Source organism: Trypanosoma rangeli (genome assembly GCF_003719475.1).
Source record: "Trypanosoma rangeli strain AM80 chromosome Unknown Tra_15.4_contig_00202, whole genome shotgun sequence".
In the NCBI taxonomy this organism is placed as follows: Eukaryota; Euglenozoa; class Kinetoplastea; order Trypanosomatida; family Trypanosomatidae; genus Trypanosoma; species Trypanosoma rangeli.
Window position 1 is genome coordinate 18,943 of NW_021705948.1, and position 17,172 is coordinate 36,114.

General features: G+C 48.0%; 12 protein-coding genes across 12 annotated transcripts, besides 15 other annotated features; all 12 read right to left on the bottom strand.

Moving 5' to 3' along the window:
* Positions 1-152: 152 nt before the first annotated feature.
* On the bottom strand, positions 153-1,568 carry TraAM80_05888 (MFS transporter, PPP family, 3-phenylpropionic acid transporter; the record flags this gene model as incomplete). The annotated part of the gene is made up of 1 exon (XM_029382750.1): positions 153-1,568. The coding sequence occupies one exon, from the start codon at positions 1,566-1,568 to the stop codon at positions 153-155; it is 1,416 nt and encodes a 471-aa protein (XP_029237375.1).
* Positions 1,569-1,579: 11 nt separating this feature from the next.
* Positions 1,580-1,621: a microsatellite.
* A 282-nt stretch (positions 1,622-1,903) lies between these two features.
* On the bottom strand, positions 1,904-2,533 carry TraAM80_05889 (uncharacterized protein; the record flags this gene model as incomplete). The annotated part of the gene is made up of 1 exon (XM_029382751.1): positions 1,904-2,533. The coding sequence occupies one exon, from the start codon at positions 2,531-2,533 to the stop codon at positions 1,904-1,906; it is 630 nt and encodes a 209-aa protein (XP_029237376.1).
* A 56-nt stretch (positions 2,534-2,589) lies between these two features.
* Positions 2,590-2,617: a microsatellite.
* A 703-nt stretch (positions 2,618-3,320) lies between these two features.
* TraAM80_05890 (putative ABC transporter) lies at positions 3,321-5,261 on the bottom strand (the record flags this gene model as incomplete). The annotated part of the gene is made up of 1 exon (XM_029382752.1): positions 3,321-5,261. The coding sequence occupies one exon, from the start codon at positions 5,259-5,261 to the stop codon at positions 3,321-3,323; it is 1,941 nt and encodes a 646-aa protein (XP_029237377.1).
* Positions 5,262-5,455: 194 nt separating this feature from the next.
* Positions 5,456-5,476: a microsatellite.
* A 480-nt stretch (positions 5,477-5,956) lies between these two features.
* Positions 5,957-6,012: a sequence feature (A-rich).
* A 350-nt stretch (positions 6,013-6,362) lies between these two features.
* On the bottom strand, positions 6,363-7,163 carry TraAM80_05891 (NAD(P)-dependent oxidoreductase; the record flags this gene model as incomplete). Its single annotated transcript, XM_029382753.1, has 1 exon — positions 6,363-7,163. One exon carries the CDS (start codon positions 7,161-7,163, stop codon positions 6,363-6,365), a length of 801 nt encoding a protein of 266 aa, XP_029237378.1.
* A 190-nt stretch (positions 7,164-7,353) lies between these two features.
* Positions 7,354-7,383: a microsatellite.
* An 8-nt stretch (positions 7,384-7,391) lies between these two features.
* Positions 7,392-7,886, bottom strand: TraAM80_05892 (uncharacterized protein; the record flags this gene model as incomplete). The annotated part of the gene is made up of 1 exon (XM_029382754.1): positions 7,392-7,886. The coding sequence occupies one exon, from the start codon at positions 7,884-7,886 to the stop codon at positions 7,392-7,394; it is 495 nt and encodes a 164-aa protein (XP_029237379.1).
* Positions 7,887-8,046: 160 nt separating this feature from the next.
* Positions 8,047-8,081: a microsatellite.
* Positions 8,082-8,313: 232 nt separating this feature from the next.
* Positions 8,314-8,333: a microsatellite.
* A 96-nt stretch (positions 8,334-8,429) lies between these two features.
* Positions 8,430-8,453: a microsatellite.
* Positions 8,454-9,328: 875 nt separating this feature from the next.
* Positions 9,329-9,347: a microsatellite.
* A 270-nt stretch (positions 9,348-9,617) lies between these two features.
* Positions 9,618-9,655: a microsatellite.
* A 141-nt stretch (positions 9,656-9,796) lies between these two features.
* Positions 9,797-10,297, bottom strand: TraAM80_05893 (uncharacterized protein; the record flags this gene model as incomplete). Its single annotated transcript, XM_029382755.1, has 1 exon — positions 9,797-10,297. The coding sequence occupies one exon, from the start codon at positions 10,295-10,297 to the stop codon at positions 9,797-9,799; it is 501 nt and encodes a 166-aa protein (XP_029237380.1).
* Positions 10,298-10,477: 180 nt separating this feature from the next.
* Positions 10,478-10,505: a microsatellite.
* A 235-nt stretch (positions 10,506-10,740) lies between these two features.
* TraAM80_05894 (uncharacterized protein) lies at positions 10,741-11,256 on the bottom strand (the record flags this gene model as incomplete). Its single annotated transcript, XM_029382756.1, has 1 exon — positions 10,741-11,256. The coding sequence occupies one exon, from the start codon at positions 11,254-11,256 to the stop codon at positions 10,741-10,743; it is 516 nt and encodes a 171-aa protein (XP_029237381.1).
* A 67-nt stretch (positions 11,257-11,323) lies between these two features.
* Positions 11,324-11,647, bottom strand: TraAM80_05895 (uncharacterized protein; the record flags this gene model as incomplete). Its single annotated transcript, XM_029382757.1, has 1 exon — positions 11,324-11,647. The coding sequence occupies one exon, from the start codon at positions 11,645-11,647 to the stop codon at positions 11,324-11,326; it is 324 nt and encodes a 107-aa protein (XP_029237382.1).
* A 102-nt stretch (positions 11,648-11,749) lies between these two features.
* Positions 11,750-11,843: a sequence feature (A-rich).
* Positions 11,844-11,970: 127 nt separating this feature from the next.
* Positions 11,971-12,011: a microsatellite.
* A 166-nt stretch (positions 12,012-12,177) lies between these two features.
* On the bottom strand, positions 12,178-13,929 carry TraAM80_05896 (uncharacterized protein; the record flags this gene model as incomplete). Its single annotated transcript, XM_029382758.1, has 1 exon — positions 12,178-13,929. The coding sequence occupies one exon, from the start codon at positions 13,927-13,929 to the stop codon at positions 12,178-12,180; it is 1,752 nt and encodes a 583-aa protein (XP_029237383.1).
* A 122-nt stretch (positions 13,930-14,051) lies between these two features.
* Positions 14,052-14,098: a microsatellite.
* Positions 14,099-14,473: 375 nt separating this feature from the next.
* TraAM80_05897 (putative amidinotransferase) lies at positions 14,474-15,403 on the bottom strand (the record flags this gene model as incomplete). The annotated part of the gene is made up of 1 exon (XM_029382759.1): positions 14,474-15,403. The coding sequence occupies one exon, from the start codon at positions 15,401-15,403 to the stop codon at positions 14,474-14,476; it is 930 nt and encodes a 309-aa protein (XP_029237384.1).
* Positions 15,404-15,614: 211 nt separating this feature from the next.
* Positions 15,615-15,651: a sequence feature (A-rich).
* A 187-nt stretch (positions 15,652-15,838) lies between these two features.
* On the bottom strand, positions 15,839-16,393 carry TraAM80_05898 (uncharacterized protein; the record flags this gene model as incomplete). Its single annotated transcript, XM_029382760.1, has 1 exon — positions 15,839-16,393. One exon carries the CDS (start codon positions 16,391-16,393, stop codon positions 15,839-15,841), a length of 555 nt encoding a protein of 184 aa, XP_029237385.1.
* A 232-nt stretch (positions 16,394-16,625) lies between these two features.
* Positions 16,626-17,172, bottom strand: TraAM80_05899 (uncharacterized protein; the record flags this gene model as incomplete). Its single annotated transcript, XM_029382761.1, has 1 exon — positions 16,626-17,172. A coding segment is annotated over one exon (547 nt), but the record flags the coding sequence as incomplete, so codon positions are not given.

Here is a 17,172-nt window from a genome sequence, read left to right on the forward strand (position 1 = left end):
ATTCATCTTAGACTTGCAGCATGATATGTGTATCAGTAAGCACATGGAAGTGTTTTGCCCAGTTGTTTCTAAATCCGCCGAGTCGGTACCTTCCCACGCTCAATAATTCTCTACGAATGTGGCCTCCCCGTCCCAGTTTTTTTTGTGGATGTTCATTCCCTCGCATCTTCCGTCATTGCAGGAACAGGACTCTCCACTATGACGCCATCCGACATCACTTGCTCCTCTTCTTCCAGCTTAACTTTATACCCGTGGCGTTCCAAGTACCTGTCAAACAGAAGGAAACCAAGACTAATGCTAAGCATGAATATTGCCATTAGCCGAAACATGCTACGTGCACCCAAGCGTTGGTATAGTGTTCCACCGACAAGGTTACCAATGACTGGTCCAATGCCAAACGCGGTGACACTAAGAAATCCGATGGAGGAATGGGAAAGCGATTTGGGGAAGGCATGTCGTACAAAGTGCATGCCAGACAACCACATGAGGCCAAACGTAAAACCATGCAATGGCTCAAGAAATAACACGAGCCAAGGGTTGTAGAGAAATGAGTATCCAGTCACTCGAAAAGACCATGCTACGAATGATACACAAAGGAGTTGCCGATCCGTGTAATACTCGTGAATGTACTTGGAACATTGAAACAGCGGGATCTCAACAACAACTGTCATGACAACAGAAAGGCCAAGTAGGATTGGTGGGGCGTTAATAGTGTCAAGAAAGACAAACAAAAACGTGCTGATGAGGGCGTAACCCATACCCATACAACAAAGTGCTGAAAGAAACAACAACAATCGATGGTGCGACGCCACATAGCGTAGAACTTCAAAGTAGTTCTTTTGAGCACGCCCAGGTTCATCGTATGGTACAATGGTAAAGGCAAAGTACATCGAAATAGCCATACCCATAATATACATCAAGGCCAGTCCCCACCAGTCACGCCAACCAATAAGCAAAGAAATAGTTAAGGCGCCAAACGCCCATCCATAGGCCCCATAGGAGCGCATCGGCCCCCACTCTGGTTTTCGATCCGGAGGTAAAATAGACATGGTTCGTTGATCCATAAAGGGTCCCACAGGTGTGCGGAATGTAAAATGCAGCACAAGGAGAATTCCAATAATAATGTGGGAAGAAGTGGAAATAACAAAGAAAAGAAACAACGCTGAGCCAGCTGCAGCACATAGGTGAATTTTCATTGCACAATGGTATCTGTCTGCTAAATACGACAACGGGGAAAGTACTACAAGGGTGCTGAGTGGCATGAAAGCGATGACGGTCCCGACAGCCAAAGGTGTAAAACCCTTGTGCTCAAGCAAAATACCATAGTACGGTGAGGCTGAAAACCCAGCATACATGAAAAAGTATCCAATCTTACCTCGGATACTACCGGCCGAAATAGAGTCTTCCACTGCGTTCTGCTCTGCAGATGGAGAATGAGAAGCAGGAACCTGAGAAAGTTCAACACTGGCAGGGTTCACAATATACTCCTCCCTCACGGTTTCTATGTCAAGCGTTGCACGGGCATCTTCCACCACCACACACTGCTGTGCTTTTTCTGGCTCCAACATAATTGTATTGGTATATGACTATATATATATATATGCATATATGTGTAAGTATACTAAAAGCAAAGAGATCGACGGCAAGGGCACGATATTCTCTCGATACTGGTGCTCTTCTTCTGATCACTTTGTGCCACAACGTGAAAACGTGCTCCAACTCCAAAAGAAACCTTCTTGACAAGATAAACTGAGCCGTGACAAACAAACAAATTAATTAATAAGTAAATCATAACGTAGAAGTCCACAGCGCCAACGCAGCTAAAGCACCAATCACACAGAAATATATACAAATACACGAAGCAATAAAATTATATTCGTGTGGCTTCTACGCCTGTACTCATTCACTTAAAGTGACTCTTCATAAAGTGCCGAAACGCTGCGGAATGCTGGGCGTTGTTTTGCACCGCCTCCCACTTCGTCTTTTTATCCTTTTTTACCCCGTCTGCTGTTGTCACAACGTTCTGTTCACGCCACTCGCGCCTACGAAACAAGACATCATGATTGTAAGACGATACACCACCGTTACTAGTCGTATTATTAGTCGTATTAGTACGGTTGCCTAATCCCGTCGCGCGTGTGGAGGAAGCAGCAGCGGAGGTACCGCCAATTTTCTCATCTTTCGCTCGCTGCTTTTCCTGTTGCAGCTGCTCAATGCGTCGTCGTTCCCGCTCCAACTCCACCACGTCCTCGTCTTCACTTGACTCTTCATCTTCATCTTCCGGAACAGCGTCTACAGGATCTGCCTTGCCTGCCTCACCATCGTGTGCTTCCACAGTCTCACAGCGAGAACTGCCCATGGTGTTAACGTCAGCATGCTCTGTTGAGGATGGCGGTGAGTTGGCGTCATTATTCTCGCCCTCAGCAACCAAGGAGTTCGGGGAGGAAGCAATGGGTGCCGCAGTGTTGGCACGGCGACGCTTAATGCCCACTTGCGCAGGCAGGCTCTCCTTGTGTACAACTAACCTGTTCATTTCCACGCAGCTGGCTATACCCTTTCGTTTCTAGTGCCCCTCGCTTCTGCGTGTCTCACATGCACACACACACACACACACACAGAGCAAAAGAATAAAAAAAAAATTCGGAAATAAAACCATCGCCGACAATTCAACACAATAAAAGAACAAAAAACAAGGAGAACAATTGGGAAGGCGCTAGAGATAAAGAGACACGCACGCAACCATTAACCTGAAAGAGATGTACAGTGTTACCAAAGCCGAAGAGACAGTCCACGACCCACGTTTCTCCAAAAAAAAAATGAGAAGAGGAAAGGAACACCATGTGTGTTTCTCCGCACTGTCTGTCTGTCCACATACAAATACGTATGCCCTTGGTCGCACAGTAGTGGGAGATTACAAAACAACTCCTCATCACGTATACAACGTCAAGAGATGAGGAAACGGCGGAGATGCGGAAAGAGCCTCTCGCCCGTCGTTTTCCGCGTGGATAGAGAGGGTTGATTGGTTAGCTGAAGAAGTGGGCCTTCAAAGTCCCCCATTTGTGATTGACCATACAATGGCGCAATTAAAAAAAAAAAAGGTGGGGTGGTGGGAGGTATGCAATTGGGTTGTTTTTGCCGGGCACGTGTTGGGTCACATCGCCTCTCTCACAAACTTTCGAACAAGAAAGAAAAACACACTTGAATCTGTTACTCAAAAAATAAATAAATAAATGAGCCGAAAATCGCTCCGCGTCACTAACCTCTTTTGCCAGCAGTTGAATTTCCATCACCTCCCTTTTTCCACCCCTCCCCCGATTTTCTTACGCTTCCCTTTTTTCCTTCTTCGATGAACGGGATGGATTGTCACCAAAACGAAGCTCCCGCCTCTGAAAGAGGTCCTCTAGCGAGTCCTCGTTTTGCCTTGCGTCCGCTGATCCCGGCACACACGCAATTAGAAGCATCATGTATAAGCGCCCAAACAGGTGATAAGCATCAAGGATAAATAGCATGACTTCAAATATAACCCTCCTGTATGCGGAGAGGACATTTGCGCGCAGCCGCCTCTTCACAGAGGCGTTGTGCTTTGCGTGGAAACGTAACGCAGCCGCCGCCTGCTCCCGCCGTTGCCGTTCAACAGCAGCATCAAACACAGACACCACTTTTGGAGCTGCAACGCCTTCTGCCGTCGTCGTCTCCTTTGCTGGTGTGGTTTCAGCCAGCCGATCAATCTGGTCAAGGTAGTACTGAGCACTCTCATAGCTGTTGATAGGGCCAAGCCCTGCTACAGCCCGCCGTATAAGCATATTTACACGGTTGATTGGTGCACCGTAGAGACGGTTCAGTCCGCGAAGGATGTCAATGCTGCGCCCCACCAAAGGCAGTTCGGGTGGCACCAATTCTTGGTCCTTCAGCAGTGTTTGGACAGCTTCTCGCGCCCTCACCTGCATTTCAAACACTTCTTTCTTGGTGATCTCTTCGCGGTTGCCGCGCCGCAAAGACTCGTAAGGCTTTTGCATTTGTATTGAGGCAAACACCTCGGGATCAATAATGCCCCATGACGTGACAATTTTACGCATGGTTACCATGTCCCCCAGCACGATGGACTTGAAGAGCAAAGCGTACTCCACACGAAACCTCTCCGTTTCTGGGCAGCACATGCCAAAGTCCAGCAACACAATTTGCGGATTCGTGCATCTTTCCAGCGGCGGCGGCGCCTGCTGCTCACTCTTCCCAGTAAGCGGTGGGTGGCGGACCAAAATATTGGCTGCGTGTGGATCACAATGCACAAAGCTGTATTTAAATAGCATGTCCCCAAATGCGTCAAAAAGAGTTCGTAAAACAGTGACGACATCAAACTGCTGACGCACAGTCTCCACATCGACTAATTTGACGCCATCAATCCACTCCAGCACCAATAATCGTTGGGTGGAGTATTCCTTGTACAACTTCGGGACATACACGTTTGGATTATCAGCAAGCTCAAACCGCATTCGCTCCAGGTTGCCTGCTTCTGCAGCAAAATCAGTCTCACGACGGACGCCTTCGATGATAGTCTGTTGTGCCCAACTCACTGGCATGTTGAAGAGAACTCCAATTGCCCAAGTGAGAAAACGATACGTTTGTAGATCCCAAAAGACTTGATAGCGAATATACGGCTTCTGAACCTTGACAGCAACTTCTTTTGGCTCATCTTGCAGAGTTGTGGGGCGCAATGTGGCCCGGTGCACCTGCGCCATCGAAGCAGAGGCGACAGGTACGGGATCAAAATGAGAAAATATCTCATCTACGGTTTTTCCAGTTTCTTCCTGAATAATTCGATTAATATCATCTAACGGCACACACGGGGCCTTATCGAGAAGATCCTTCAAAACATCCATGTACTCGCGTGGAAAGACATGATTCAACGCGTTCAAGCCTTGTCCAAGCTTGATGTAAAGACCCTCATTCTTCAAACAGACATTTAAAATCAATTCTGCTGCAGTGCGATGCAAATTCGAAAATTCCTCGCAAGTTTCAGGCGTTGTGGTCTTGTATAAATACGCAATCTGCGCTGTCCCCTTTACCGCTCGTAGAGAACGAGTGAATGAGATACCTGTCCAGTAGTCGGCACAAACGTAGAGTGTAGTCATCAGACCGGTACAGTAAAAAAAACGACGACCCCATTTGCGCGTTCCTGAAGTATTGGCGGATGTGACTCGATAAAGCGGCCAAAACATAGTCCCCAATCCACTGGAATGCGTATCAAGAAACACACATATCATATGTATAGCGAGATAAAGAGAGAGAGAGGAAAGAATTAAAAAGCAAATCCCTAGAAGCATATATTCTGCAATGATGCACTTGGAGCAACATCTGAGTGGAAACCGCAACCACCTACAAATGCAAGCGAACATGCAAAACAATAATAATACTAGTGTGTAGCGATTGCCGTTCCCACGCCTCATGTGAGGTCTTTCACACACACACACACACACACTCTCTCTCGTCGCTGGCCAGGCCTTCATCCTCCCTGTGAAGCCTCTCAACGCTATTCCTCTGAGAAGCTGTAATAACAACCAAAATAACACATCAATGCAACCTCTGCCAACGTTTGCAACCTTGTAAAGCATAATTGAGGCTACTTCTCTTTCAGTAAAAGCAATCTCTGCAACGAATGTGCATCGTTACCTCCCAACTTGAAAAGTAACCCAACCCCAAACAACATATAGCTATGCCAAAACAAAAACAGCTACTCACAAGAAAAGATAGACAGAGTAATTATCCCCACATATCTCCACTCGTAGAAGCTACCATTCCTGTACGGCTTTTCATGGGCAAATAGAGTGAGGGCCTGCAAACTCACCAATCAAAAACTGGGCACTAGTCACAACTCACCGTGCGCATTCACCGTTGAACCGCAACAAACCCCCTTCTTTGGCCGAAATTTAAGAGTCTTCAACATCGTGTGCGAAGAAGCAATCAAAATAAAATAAAAAGCAAATAAAAATATTTTTAAAAACAAATACAAAAATATTAATGCAGAATGATATTTCATGCAGCAGTCCATGAGTTACTTGGTGCAGCTTCGAGGGCCAGTAGTGCGCCGGCCGAAGTGGGATGCACACGTTCTCGATATCTAGCCTCCACGCAAGATAAAGGCAGATAGACAAGGTGACAAAACAAGCATCATGAACAAAATACACCCAACATTATCTAAAGGTAATAATCCCTTTCTCAGGAAAAATACACACCATAACAAGTCTAAATTGCCACAAACAACATACACAATAATTACCAAGATACCCCACGTCGGCAATATTTGCCGACACATGTTTGCAAAGACAAAGAGAATAATAACAAATCCTGCTACTGCCAACAATAAATCATTGAGCGACCCATCCACCATCCACAGTGATCGTAGTGCCGCGGATCTGGTCCGCCGCTGGACTCGCAAGAAACACCGCGACATCTCCAATCTGCTCGACCGTGACAAATGCTTTGGAAGGGTGTTTTTCGGCAAGAAGCGCCTGAGTTGCAATATTAATGTCACCGCCGTATTTTGTATCAGCAGCCGCCCTGATTTGCTTCTCCACCAGAGGTGTATAGGCAAATCCGGGACATATCGCATTGCAGGTAATTCCTGTTGTAGCAGTTTCCAAAGCCACAGTTTTGGTAAATCCAATTAAACCATGTTTAGCCGCACAGTAGGCTGATTTATGCACTGAACTCACCAACCCATGGACTGAGGCGATGTTAATAACACGTCCCCACCCGCGCTGACGCATGCCTGGCAGACACAGTTGTGTAGCATGAAATGGGGCTGTGAGGTTCATCGCAATAATTTCATCCCACATCTCCAAAGGAAAGGTTTCTACCGGAGAGATATGTGTAACACCGGCGTTATTTACCAGAATGTCTATGGATCCAAGCTCCTTCTCTGTGAACCTCACCAAAGACTCAATGTCTGCGCGCCTCCTCATGTCGGCACCAAAGTAGCGAACACGCGTGCCGTAAGCTCCCACTTTTTCAAGAATCGTCGGATCCCGGGGGGTCGGGTGCTTGCCGTTAAGGATAACATCAGCTCCCACCATCGCCAGCTGCGTCGCAACGCCAAGGCCGATTCCTCTCGTCGATCCTGTAACGACGGCTACCTTCCCTGACAAAACCTTTTTCGGCTGTGACATCTTATTTTTCCTCAAAGGGTTTGCTTCCTGCAAGAGGCAAAAAACAAATACATATTGCCACCAGGACCGCAACCGTAGCAAAGAAGCGACTACCGTTGTAAGGACTCCCCAAAAGAACTCCACAAGCCGCATAGAAAACGAATAAAACAAAAAAAGAAAGACTAGACACTTCTGAGAATCACACTATGAGTTTTTTTCTTCTTGTTTTTCTTTTCTTTTTGACCCTTTCTACTCGCCGCCCCTTACTCCCTCTCTTGACTCAATGACACGAATGACCTGCTCTGGATCGACGCCACGACGCAGCAGCTCTCGCACTAGTTTCATGGACTGTTGAACGGGTTTCTTCAAGGTGGGCTGACGTCGCTGTAGCGGTGAGCCCACCAGGTAGGCAATAGATGCCAAGCACTCTAACTGGAACTGCTCGTTTGACCCTGTAGCAAAGGGCCTCTTCGGAGGCCGGTTTACTGCAGTACCGCAGTTCCCATCATCGGCAACAGGAGTCTGTTTGGAAGAGCCAAGCGGGTACAATTGAGAAGGAAGAGAGCTAAGGGAGAGAGACAAGGTGGCAGCGGAAGTCGCTGGTCCAGCATTCACGGGTGCAACGACTTCCCGTGGACATGCTGGCTCACTGTATCGCCGATCACCTCCATGAGCCTCAGAGACAGCGAGGTATGCCTCATCCTCAGCCCAGCTCGACGCAGCTGTGCCCCACAGCAAACTCATTATCTTATTTCTGAACGATCCCCCCCTTTTTTTCTCCACCCAAACAAGCACGCAAGAAAGAAAAAAAACAAGCGGCAATGAAAGGTCCAGGAAAAACAAAAAAGGAAAACAAAGGAGTATGGGGAAAAAGACAACAATAATAAGCAGGAAGAAGGACGGCAACAGACAGCAAACAAATAAACAAGCAGAGAAACACCCAATAAATTCGCAGAAGCATAACTGTGCCGATAAAGGTTGCAAATAACAATCCATTTTGTTTTTCCTTCTTTTAAAGATGGGGGCAAGGAAGTAGAGTCACATGCAGAGGGCAAAAACGCAAAACACAATGCATCTCATGCTATAAAAAGCGCATTTAAGAACGACACAGCTAAACCGTAACAAGGTGACAATGCTACAGAAGAAACAAAACGCATTACGGGTCTAGCCTAAAAAAAAAAAAAAAAAGAAGTGAGGTACAAAGAAAGACACACACACACAAGGGTCCAAAACTCCATTTAAAGGTAGTAGACGTGTGATCCACCCCTGGGAGGAGCAGGGACGGTGAACAAACAAACAAAAACAAAAAAATGATGTTTCCACCCATGCATTTATCTCCTATCGATTATTCCTTATGCATCTTTCGCATTTCTTTTCATTCACATTTTTGCGAAGCACAAGATAGTCGGTGTTAGTAGTAGAAAAACAACGCAGTGTTTCCATCTTCGTCCCTTGATCACTGGTCAATGGAATCTCATGACTTAGTGTAGGCGGCATGTCCACACACCCTCGTCAAGGACTGTCAACGAAGATATATTCCATCAGGTGCTTCCACTTCGTTTAGCCGCACCTCCCAAATAATGTGTCCTCCGTTTCGGAAACAGAAACGGTTGTGACTGCCGTTCGGTTCGTTGCAGTTTGTACCCGTTTTATTCACGCTTTATGCGCTTTTCCCCGTCTCGCCGAGATAATCGCCATCGTTGTCTGATATGTTCGCCGGCATCAATACCTCGAAAAACCCTTCCTCGATGTGAGAAATCCCTTCATGCACGCCCATGAACGCATTGCCGTCAGCGTAAGGCTGGCTGATGTACTGCAGTGCCAGTCCCGTGGAAAACGCCTCAGGATAGTTCCGAGTGGCTGCGCCCCCCCCTGCCGCCCTCCTGTTCTTGGTTGTTCACGCCGCAGTGCGTAGAGGTAGTAGAAAACCAAGAAAATCATGCAAGGGACAATGACGAAAACCATAATGCACGCGTCCACCATTGCAATTGGCGTGCTTCCATCGAGAAAATACAAAGGCTGTTAATGTACAAACTACGGTGGTTTTCCTTCTTTTGTCGTCTCCAACGTTTGTGTGGTTTAATTGTGTACACTGGCGGAACCCATAACCTTTTTCAGGGGAGACTGCGGGTGCTGAAATGAGATACGCACGCCGAGTGAAGCAAAGAAGAAAACCCCCCCCCCCCAAAAAAAAAAAAAAAACAATGATAATAAAGGGTTGCCTGAGATTTGCATTTGCAGTGGCAGCAATATTGTAATTATAACAGTTATTATTTTCACCGCGTTGCTGGTATTGTTCTGCATATTTGATAATAACTTCCAAATACCCTTACGTCTTTGCACCCGTGAGCTAACAAGGAAGACAATTGATAGCGTTCCCCTAAGTCTAGCTCCACCGCGCTGTGATAGAAGAAAACAAGTAATCGTGAAACTCACGACGCTGCCGCCCAAGACGTCCTCTTTCTCGTGAACTTCCTGCTGCTGCTGCTGCTACTGCTGCCGCCGCCGCTTCTCGTGTAGTCAATGTTCACTATTGGCACATCCACGGTGTGCTTGCAAACTAAGCATAAGAAGGCACGCAGTTAAACTCCTCTGATGCCCCCTACTTTGTTTGTTTGCTATTCATCTGCTTAGAGAGACACAAGCAACATCAATCAGCCACGCATCACCGCTGCCTCGCGCGAATTGAGTTCTTTCATCAAGTCCTCTATATTTGTTGCCCGTATCTCATTTCCCACTTGCCTCAACCCACTAAAGGTCTGAATGGTGGGTGTGCCGTTAATAAGCTGATACTCCACAAGTGACCGTGTATCAATGTCCTTTGTGTCCACGCTGTACCACACGATGCGGCGCTTTTCGGCCTTACACTTCTCCGCCACCTCCTTGTACATCTCCGCAAAAGTCAGGCATGGAATACATGCATGCTTCCAGTACTTAATTACCATAAGATCATCCTTGTGTTCCTGCAGTTTTTGCAAAAACTCATCCTCACTCTTGATTGCCGGCAGTTTTGTTGCCTCAAGAAAACCGCTTTCCTCGAACTCGTGAATCCATTTGGGGAAGTTCTCTTGCATAAAACGCTCATATTCGTTACCGCTAAGGTTCTCAGGCAGCTTGCGGTCACCAAAGATACGTCGGATGATGTTGTGGGACATCTAGGAGTCCAGGAGAGAAAAAGAACAAGTGCGGGTAAAAGCTAACTGATGATGGCGATGTGGAGTGAAGAACAAGTGCGTCTTTCTCTTGTGATGCGGAAACCACTGCATACGTGCCGCACGAAAAATCAAAGCAAAAAAAAACGACCAATGGTAGCAACGCAAACCAGGCGATAATACGGTAGGGAGGGAGGGAGGGAGGGGGGGACAGGCCAGGTAAACAGTAAAACAAAAAAGAATCCCACACAGAGAGGCAACACTGATGCAGCTGCACGACGCCGCATTAACAGTAAAGATAAACTGCAATGGAGAAAATAATATCACGATATCTGCACGGGAGGGAGTTCAACAAAGTGGTGTTGGTTGCAGCTTATGAAATTGCAATAAAAAAGTTACGGATCAACGCTCCATACCTTCTTTCCTGCTCGCTTTGATCCGGCCCTTTACTCCGCCAGACCTTTTGGCCAGTGACCGTAGTACCGCATGTGTCGAAGCTTCCACCAGATTTCGCTGTGAAAATGGGGGTCCGTGACGTCGGACTCACGTAGTTCCGCTCGCGACGACGACAGATGCGACTGTCCAGGAGACATCATCGCTACCGTCATATCAAGACCCTCATGCTCTGGGTGGCGATCTGAAAAGCGTTTGAGCCTCAGCCACGAGTCCTGCAACTCTCGCTCTTCATCGGACTTGCCGTAGACATTAACATCCCAGAAGGGCTTGCTGTTCTTGATGCTGTGAAAGCCGCGAATTGTCAAACACAGCACTACCAAAAATGGCATCCCATAGACTCCAATGGAGTGATTTAAGAATTTCTCGGGGCTCTCCCTCCAATGTGCTAAGATGCGTCGATGCCATTGACGCCTATCTTTACGTGTAAACTTTTTTGTTGCCTCCACACGATTAATGTAATAAACCGCATCCTGAAAGCTTGGCGGATCGTTGGATGCTGTGGGCATCACGTCCGCAGGGATGATGACACCGCCGTACTCGTCTATTTCGTTCAGTATGTAGGTTTCAAAATTGCTAACGTTTTTTCAGATGATCCAGTCCTGGTGCACGCCAGCGAATGACTTCACCACCCTCAAGAACACGTTGCAAGTAAAACTTGTTGTCCCGAGTACTGACAAACGATACATCTGTCTCCGTACTGTTGCATATGGGTCGGCCGTACTTGTCAATGTACACTAGCGTCGTAACTGCAGGATGCGGTGCAATCACGGTACGGATGCCGCGAGCGTTAAACAAAAGAGCACCAAAAACCGACTCAGTCGCCGTTATCCGCGACGGCCGAAAAACGAGACGTTGATAAACGATCCCCTCGCCACCCATCTGGGATGCCAACAACATCATCTTTCAGCAAGAGAGGGTGGCCGCTATGGATATCAAGTGATGCTGGGGGAAGGGCCAAATCACCAGAGTCTGCTACGCAAGGCCGATCAAGACCAAGATAAGACAAAAAAAAAAGCAAGGAAAAGAGAAGCAGAGGAGAAATGAACAGCAAAAAAAAAACCTTTACGCAACAAAACCAAAAACAAAAACGAAATCTCCTGTTTGGAATTGGCTTGAAAGCCGTCCTTCGGTTGCAGCCAAAAAATCAGGTAGAAAGGTCAATCCATCTGCCCACAAAGCTTAAAAGAAAAGTGACAAGTAACTTTACAAGAAAAAAAAAGTATCTATGTATTTATTCACTTCTTTTGTATTTAATTGTTTAACGGGCTGTGGCTCGAGACTGAGGAGTTTTTGTTCACTCTAAAATTTACGTGTATCGATCTAAAAGTTTCAGATGCTTCAAAGATGTATCTAATGAGAGATTATACAAAATATTTGGTAAACAACGCAGCCACTCACCTACTACTCCCGCTTTTAAAGGTTCTACACTACCCGGTTAGGGGCGCTCTCGTGCGGGGAACAATGGGTTGTACAGGACATTGACCCCTCGTCACACGGGAGAGGGCCCGTCGGGAGGGTGAGGGCGGTGGCATGGGCTGCTTACTTACCCCACCTTTCGCGGGTAGTAATGTAAAGGGCTTCGGCTGAGGTGCTTCTTGCGGACCAGTTGGCCTTCCACAGGCAATTGCCCCATGTGCATGGCCGACTTGTACACACTGCCGCAAGCTGCCATCATGAGCGTTATCAGAAGCCAAAACTTTCTTCTTGGACACGTATGTGTGTTTTCCAACTGGCGGGTAGGAGACATCTTGTGTCTCGGATGTGACAGCTGCCACGATTACCTTCGCACCGGGAATCGGCTTTGGACTCGGCGACGGCGAAAAAGATGCTTCTGGAAATGGGCCCAAACACTGTAAAGCCTGTTGGGTTCCCTCGTTGTAGCGTTGATTCGACTCGTCGTCGTACCGCACACAACAAGCTTCGAATGCCGCGTCCAACGGGAGGCTACTCCTTGATAGGTCGTCGGTACTCCACATTTCCAGTGCCGTTTCCATGGATGGTGATACCACGTCCCTTCTCGATTCCGTGAACAACGCGTGAGCGTCAATTCTCTCTGACTGATCCTCGCCGCCTCGAGCAAGTCTTTGCCGCAGCTCTTTAATCCCTACTGGAGCCTGTTTCCACTTCACTGAACCAATACGAGCTGACCAGGAAACGATGGGAATGGCCGCAGATGACTGCTTCGGGCGTGGCGGAGGAGAGGACTGGTGTGGGCCCGCATCAGTAAGAATGCTCTTCTTAATGTCCCTGCGCTCACCAAATGAATCCACAAAGCGAGTGGCCGTGCCATCCCCCACTGGGGCAGATGACGGCACAGCAACACGGCCCATGACTGCACCTGACAGCTCACAAGCCCCCTTACTCTGCGGCCTACGACGCTCCAACAGGGACAATGACGTCAGCAGCACCTTTTCGGCGGGTACGTCTACAGCGTTCACAGGGGCCTTATCATCGACACTCGCCTTGCTTCTACTACACGTTGGGGAATTAACCGTGGTGGGACTGCACTGGGTTACCGGTCTCATTGCGTTTGTCAAAGAAAGAGGCATGGAGTTTGTTTCGGGGCTTACTCTGTCACTACAAGAGTCCCGCTCATTTTGAAATGAAACAGATACGGAATCGGTAAGCCTCGGTGCCTCACAGGAGCTTCGCGCTGGTAGTAGCCACGCAGAGGGGTTTAGGGTTTCTCGACACTCTTGCAGAACATATTCCCCAACGTGCAGGTGCAAGGAGTTGCTTAGGCGCAGTAATAGCACAGCATTGAGAACTTCCCAACTTATAGTTTTGTGCTCAAACGACGGCCGCATGACATGGTAATCATAAGCTGCTGAAGGCACCAGGTCAGCCTCCTCCTCCTCTTCCTGAGCAACAGTCTTGGTACCACCACTGACGGAATCTAGGAGACGTTCCCCTGCAGAAATCATCTCATCCCATACTTCGTCCGTAAAGCGTTCAGACTCCATGCGTTTGACACTTTCACGTTTCGTAATTTCGTCCTCAGCAAGGAAAAAGCGGTTGATAACGTTAATGTTCGCAAGCAACGACATGATGGCACGGTACCCACTCTCGCTCAGCCGCCGCGCAGGCGGCCCACCCCTGACACCTCCACTTGCGATGTATGAGTACGACTGAAAGAGCGACCATAAGTGCTGCTTAAAGGCACTAATATTATTGGACATCATGTATCAACGTCCGTGTGGGCCCAAAGGTGTCGTCTCTACCACTCCACCTCCTTCTACGTCCTTAATGGTCAAGTCAATCCTTGAATCACCCTCCTGCGTTACTCGTCTACACGAGGGGTACACACACACGCACACATGCAGAAACAAAACGAAAGCACACACCACAAAGGGGAAGGCATAAGGAGGAAAAAAAATCCACCACTAAGGTGCAACCGCAATAAGCAAATAGAGAGAAAAAAACTAATTAACAAAAGTTTTTTTTTATTTTATGAATAGACACACCCACCAGCAATTCACTTTAAACGGAAAATTGTTCTGCGTAATGCTGGCTTCTTCATTCACTCCTACGAAAGGTTTACCACGACACACCTTCGCCATGTGAGTAGATAATGTGAAGTGAACACAACGTCTGCCGCTTGCTTTAGTCAGCAAAGGCCCTTTGAAAAACGACCCCCCCCCTCACAACAGCAACAACAATATATGTATATGGAAAAAAGAGTGAAGAAAAAAAAATCCCCGGCTGCCTTTCTATCCAGTTCCTTCACGGTATTTGAGTTGTCTGCCACCTGGACCCGCGGCTTTTGTTCCGTGACAGCATACCACCAACATTTGCCTTGAGGAATTTCAGCGGCAGCACTGCTGCCCGCATAGAGATGCCAAGTTTGTCCATCTCTGACCATTGCACCGGGATGGGATTCAGCCCCGCGGCGGCGACACTGTCCATTGACCGCTCGTACCCTTTCTGCACCAAAACGTCTGTCGTGAAATCAACACCGTAAAAGGAAAGAAAATGGCAACCGGGCTCAAGATACACGACATTCATCTCTGCGTTGGGTTGCTTCTGCTGGTACTGATCCACAGCCAACAGGCCATGCTCATCTTTCCATGTTAAAAGAACATTGTTGCCAGCGAAGCCAAAGTAGTCCCCTAGCGGTGGCGCGTCCCCCTCCTGCTCCAAGGTGAAAACATCAAAGGTGAACTGATCCTCCTTAACCTCAAATAACTGCTTCAGCGTTGAGTGGGCCACCGCATTTGTGCGAGGGCCATGCCCAACCGCAATACCAGTCGGCAAACAGACGATATCACCACTGTGGCAGCGACAGCTTTCCGTATCCTGAAGATATGATGCAAGTGTAGATGGGCCACCGGCACCCCGAACGTACCGCATCGACTCCATGAACTCTGTCGCACGATGTTCCATGCCTGTCAGAGGCATTCCTAAAAAAGTAGCTCCAATAGAGGTCATTTGATCCGCTACGCGCAACGCCTCCACAGAGGGTCGCTCAGACATCAAATGGACCTTATCAACTAGAGAAGAGTGCTGTAGAGTCTTGTAGAAGTCGCGAAACTGATGGATCAGCATATCGCGGTTGACCACAATTCCATTCGGTCCAGCACTAGGAACAGATCGGTAATGAGGCGAACGAACAAAGGCATGCAATGCCCTGTTTCCGGACGTGCGTCGCAGCATGAACCTTTCTACTTGCCCTCTGCTGGTAACAAACCCGTGATACCTTCGATCTTCCCTTCAATTTTTGTCCTCTCCAACGTATCAAGTTGCCTCGTTCCGTTTGTAGCTCTTACTTAATTTCGATCCCAGATGCTCTCTGCAGCAACCGGAGTCTGAAATTTAAATACAGGCAAATCACCACAGCTCAGGCTTCTGTTACGAGGGATTGATCAAAATAAAAACAAAAACAACACAACAAGAAAAAAAAAGAGAGAGGGTAAAAAGAAGGCACAGATAAAAACCTGAAAGCCAATACGAAAAGAAGGGTATAAAGGCTACCAACAACAACAACGTAAATAGTGGGTTGTTTTGTTTTGTTTTTTGTTCTTACTTTGCGGACCTCTAGCAATGGCTTGATGTCTCTCACTAAGCATGTACCATTCATTTGTACCTCATCTACTCTATCGGGGGTGGGCTGCTGCAGTACCGCCTCGCAATGTAACGATGCACGTCTACGTGCTTCCAGTATACCCCACGCCACGGTTCCGATGCTATAGTCTCCTTCGTAGGTGCAGGTCGCCACAAATATTTATTGTTCACGGGCTGAATACACAGTCCCGTGCGGTGCTCTTTGCAGCTCCGTTCCCGAAGTGAGGTGACTGCATGAGATGGCACCCCTCGCACAGGTGGCACAGAGATGTGCTGTGTCTGTTCATTATACCACACAGCAGACGGCACGACGGGGATGTATGTGGGCAAAAACTCAATGGATGGTGGCGAGGTTGCAATGACTGGAACCAACCCGGGTTCTTTGGTTTTTTTCAGTAAAACTGGGGCCACAGTTGTGGTTTCCAGCGCATGGCTTTGGGGTTGTATTACGCTAAGTGCCGCTATGGGCGAAGATACCGAAGGTGGCGGTTTTGGCGGTGGAACAGAAGCTGGCAGTGGAGGTTGATATCCATTACTTGCCGTAACCCGCGTGACTCCCACCGGAATTGAAGGAGTTTCCATCTGCGGTGGGGGAACCGCAGCTGTCAAAATTTTGAATGGCCTACAGGTTTTTCTAAAAAGTTTTTCTTCACCGCAAACCAAAACGCCTTTTTTGGTAATAAAAAAAAAGACAAAAAAAACGGATTCACTTGTAGTTCAACCTGACAAATATCAACCAAAAGCGCAGGCTTCACAACACACCAAAACAGTGCAAAATTCTATGCCCCCTCCATAAGCACATTAACATCAAAATCTATGGTGCTGTTGGGCCCAGCTCCCCAGAGCCCTTTTTCGCGCTAAGCGGAACAACCCGAATGTTTGGGAGACATTTCTTGCGGTGTTTTTGCTTTTCAATGTCTGGCGCACGAAGACTTGGCTCAGCACCGTAGAAACGACGCTGAATATAGTTGCCAACGTTCTTATTGGTCCACTTCACGCCCTTCCACGACTCAGCACCCTCTATAGCAGCAGCTCGGGCCAACGCCGCAAGAATTTCTCCATGCGGTGGCGCGGAATTTGCAACTGAAACAGCTTGACATTCAAGCTGAGAACCAATGATTGCAGTGGCACCAGTCATGCCTCCCGGCAACGGCGTTGTGGCCGAGTAGGGTTGCGTCACAGCAGTGGCACCAGTCATACCTCCCGGCAACGGCGTTGTGGCCGAGTAGGGTTGCGTCACAGCAGTGGCACCAGCCATGCCTCCCGGCAACGGCGTTGTGGCCGAGTAGGGTTGCGTCACAGCAGTGGCACCAGCCATGCCTCCCGGCAACGGCGTTGTGGCCGAGTAGGGTTGCGTCACA